The sequence below is a fragment of the Aplysia californica genome, unplaced genomic scaffold (assembly GCF_000002075.1).
Source record: "Aplysia californica isolate F4 #8 unplaced genomic scaffold, AplCal3.0 scaffold00301, whole genome shotgun sequence".
NCBI lineage: Eukaryota > Metazoa > Mollusca > Gastropoda > Aplysiida > Aplysiidae > Aplysia > Aplysia californica.
The window spans coordinates 787,488-791,736 of NW_004797571.1; the positions used below are offsets into that span (position 1 = coordinate 787,488).

General features: G+C 42.2%; 1 protein-coding gene across 1 annotated transcript; it reads left to right on the forward strand.

The window, feature by feature from the left end:
• The first annotated feature begins 272 nt into the window (after nucleotides 1-272).
• Nucleotides 273-4,243, forward strand: LOC101862356 (uncharacterized protein DDB_G0292186). The gene is made up of 2 exons (XM_005101858.3): nucleotides 273-941; nucleotides 2,434-4,243. The coding sequence occupies exons 1-2, from the start codon at nucleotides 630-632 to the stop codon at nucleotides 3,853-3,855; spliced, it is 1,734 nt and encodes a 577-aa protein (XP_005101915.1). The 5' UTR covers nucleotides 273-629; the 3' UTR covers nucleotides 3,856-4,243.
• The last annotated feature ends 6 nt before the right edge of the window (nucleotides 4,244-4,249 follow it).

Consider the following 4,249-nt stretch of genomic DNA (forward strand, 5'->3'; position numbering starts at 1 on the left):
GTTGGTTTCTTTTCTTTTTGTTTTGCCTTAGTTTTGTCTTATATTATTTTAATTTAGGAAAGAGTCTTTGCTACGAATCCAAAGAACAAGAGTCGATTCACAGATCATATATATATATTATGGGAAGTTGTTTTACTTACAAAAACCTCCAAGTTTCTTTTGGGGTGTTGGTTCTCTTATAGCAGATTCATTTGTCTCTGATTTTTTGTTAACCTCTAATCTCATTTTTAATGTTATTGTATTTTTTCTTCTATTGTCCCCCCTACAGACCCTGAAGTACTGAGGAAACGCCTTGTGAAATCAACAGTTAACCCAAATCTGCTTGACTTTATCAAGTACCAGCCTCAGACTGCGACAAGCCATCCATTGTCAACTCGTTGTGGGACATCTTCAAAAACGATTGTCTTATTGAAACGGGCTTTACAAAACGGACTTGATAGGTAATCCAATTTTGACGTCACCAGTGACAATCCCAACCACCGCCTTTCCTTGTGATGGTGTATATGGCCACTTCTTGTTTCTAAACATTCAATCTCCTATATGTGACGTCACCAACTATTTAAGCCTCCTATCCCCACCCCCGTATCCCCACCCTCACGCCCACCGTACCCTCTCGTCGACACTCCGAAATGGCTGGCACAGAAGTATTCAACAGACGAGCGAGTGACTTTGTCTGCAACTACAGTTCCACCCAAGGTCTGGATTCCACAGCCCGCAACAATTTGTGCCCCTCCAGCGACCACAATAGCAACAGCAACAACAACAATAACAGCAGCAGCAGAGGCAACAGCGGCAATATCAACAATAGTAACGACAACAACAACAACAATAACAACAACAATTTCAACGGTATTCAAGGCAAATCTACGGCAGGTTCTCAGCAGACAAACCGCAATGGGAAGGGCGGTAACTCGAGCAGACGGCACAACAAAGGACGACATGTAAGTTTTTTAATTAAATCCTCTTAACTACGATTCCTAACTCAACTATACCAGAATTATTATTATTTTTAAAATAATATATTATTTGTAAAAGTAATGTATCTATCAAGAAAGGGCAATCCCCAAATATCAAAGGGTTTTTTGTGTTTGCTTTAACTTCGTTTTCTTTATTTGTTTATTTTTTTCGGGGTGAGGGTTATTTGAGGGTTGTTTCGGTTTTTTTATTTTTTTAAATTTTAAATATGTTCTAGGTACTTTTTGCGAGGGGGGGGGGTAGAGGATTGAGAATACATTTAATGCATTTTTTCTTTTGCTCGGTTGATTAGTAAACTCGCCATTATAAAAATTCCGAGCAATGTTAATTGAAAAATGCCCTCAGCTCAGCGCCACATTGCGATTAAACATTTGTGTGGAATTAGTCGCCTGTCAAGTTTTAAGCATGTGGAGTTATTGGTATCATCTGAAAGCTAAGTCAGTCTCCTTGCTTTTAATGGAAAAATACCCTCCGCTCTTGAATAGAAGTCGAAATGTTTGCGATTGTAGAAGGTAGGATTGTCTGTCTTCAGTGGTAAAATAAGCCAGAAAATTGTCGCCAAAGTTTGGTAACTTCAGTAGTTTGAGAGTACTTTTTTTTTTTAACCACATATTTTGCGCTTTTAAGTTGTTAGTAAATTTCACATGAAAATGTTTTTTTGTTTGGATACAAAGAGTGTTGAGCCAAAACACAAAAATTCTATAAAGATTGCTCAACTGACGATAAAAACACGCCTGATTTCACCACGATTCCTCACATTACAATTTTTCCAAAAAGCTATGTCTGTGAGTTGTAGACAATGGAAATAATAGAAGCCTACCGCACCAACACGACAGAACTACTGTTGAGTCATCAAGATTAAATCAGGCGCTCGTCAAAGATAAAAAATAAAATGAATTCTGAAGAAATCGGCATTTTTCCTACGGTTTGGCAATTTTACAAATCTTCTTTCTTTTGTTGTGTTTTTTCTTCCGCTTTTTTGTGGGTTTTTTCTTTGGGGGGGGGGGGGGTTGTTGGTTCTTTTTTTGTTCCATCGCCTTTAATGACTATCGGCCTGATTCCACCGTGTCGTTATACATTGAGTCATGCTTCTTTTCTCTTATTTTTGTTCTCCATAACTTACCGAACAAAATGTTGACTAACTTATGCCTACTGTTTGGTCGTTTTGTTGCTCTGACCTTTTAAATAGCAATGATACTTTTAGAGTATTAAGAGCAAGAAACATAATCTATAGCAATATTATTGGTTACGTGTGTTTTTGTCACCTTTGTAAACAGTGTAATAATAGGATCAAATATTTAGAAAACTCGCTTTTTCCAAGTATGTATTTGAACACAGCTATTACTTTAGGAGCTAGAAATAGAAATAATATCCAAATATCAATTCGTAGTGACATCAAGTTTTTTTTAACGTCCTTAGCTGAGGGGTGCAATTCTGATTCTTTCATTTTTTCTCCAGAGACCTCAAGATTCCTTTGGAAAATCCAACAGTAGAAGTCGGAATTTTAGAGAGCAAACGAACTTTCCAGGAGATTACGATGTGAACAAGAGTGTTCCAGAATCCTCCGTCCTCCCGCCTATCAGCTTGCCAGGCCATCTGAGCAGCATGGGGCTCAAACCCGAGCAAAGCACCATGTCCCCTCGCACTCTTGCCCTGGTCACCAACGGTCAGTCGCCTCAACATATGGCTTCCAGCAACGCGCTATCTCGGTTGGCCGCCAGAGGTGGCTCAACTCCTGACGGACTCCTAAGAACATCACAGAATGTTACTGCCGGATACAATAACAGTAATAACAACAGTTATAACCACATCAACGGTAGTAGTAACACAGGCGCTGCTCTGTCGGAGTCAGTGTTTAATTCAATGATGGCGTCCACGTCTAGAACCCCTGTGATCAACCCTGGCAATCAACACTTAGTTACTTCCTCCAACTCCTCGGCTGTCGTGACTGCGGGCGCCACTTCTGCAAGAGGCCCGCGAAACGAAAACGCTGGAAAACGGGGCTCATCACCTGATCCAAAAAGCAATGGTGGTGGTGGTGGTGGTGGGGACGTGTGTGCCTCCTCTCGGCTGTCACCCTCTGCTATGAACGGAAGTGGCGACAAAGCGAAAATAAAATTCGAGAAGAAGCTCCAGAAGACCTTAGCGGACAACAACGGCCCCACACAGCAACTGACGTCATCAACGACAAACCAAAACAACCTGCAGTCACCCCGAGGGGTCAAGGTTGCTAGTCCGTCTGAGGGTCAAGGTCAGGGAAAGCCCTCTCAGAACGAGACGTCACTTCTTGCAGCTCCCCCTCCTCCTCAGAGTCGGGAAACTAAATCGAGACAGCGCAGAGCAAGCACGAAATCAAGCCCAAAGGTATCTACATCTGGTGGCCCGGTCACTGCACAGCCAGAACCGTTTTCCATTAGGCGAAAAATTGAACAGTTCAAGAAATGGCATGAGGAGCAGTATACCGACGAGCTAAAACGACTCAAAATAGAGGGGGATCCTTCACAGAGGCAAGAGCTTCGAGAGATTCGCGCAGCGGAAAATGATGCCGTGGACTTCGCAAAGATTTTGGAGGAAAATATTATTCAAAACAGAAACTCCGAACTTATTACAAACGCCTCGGGAAAGAAAGATCTAAACGGAAGTGGCCTGTCTAGAAGAGATAAAAGGGCGGCCATTTTGGCTGCCAAAATGCGGCCTGCGTCAGCGACGACGTGGAAAACGTGGCGTGACGTGAACGATAGTGACGCGTACAATGACGTGAAGAAATACATTGAGGATAATGATCTCATGGATGAGGAGAGAGAGCAGTGGATCAAGGCGTGGCTTGGAGATGTCCGGCAAGCTATGGAGCAGATGGAGGAGGGGCATACGGACTCATAGAACAGTGTTGTTCTGTAGCACATAGAACTCTATTGTACATTTATGTGTATTTATCGAATAAGATACATCTTTCACTCGAGCCAGGTTATGTACGAGTGTTACGCCACTTTGTGAGTGACACAAGAAAAGGGCGTTTGGCGGTTGCTTTGTCCAACATTATCCTGTCCCACTGTTGTTTGTTCATTTCTATTATTCTCTTTCACTGATCTAAATGATCTTTGTTAACGTTCATCGTCACCTATCCTCGTAATTTCCCTGACCATTGTGGTATCGTAGTATAGATATAACAACGAGCATGTTCCACTCCCTGCAGGTCTCAGCTTTATGATGATGTATCAGTCAGAACCAGTTCACTCTTTGATGCTGTCTTCCCACCGTGGCCTCTATCTCCCCC

Coding starts and splice junctions, on each gene's coding strand:
- LOC101862356 (XM_005101858.3), top strand. CDS start 630: ATGGCTGGCACAGAAGTATTCAACAGACGAGCGAGTGACTTTGTCTGC. Junction 942..2,433: donor GGCACAACAAAGGACGACAT/GTAAGTTTTTTA, acceptor TTTTTTCTCCAG/AGACCTCAAGATTCCTTTGG.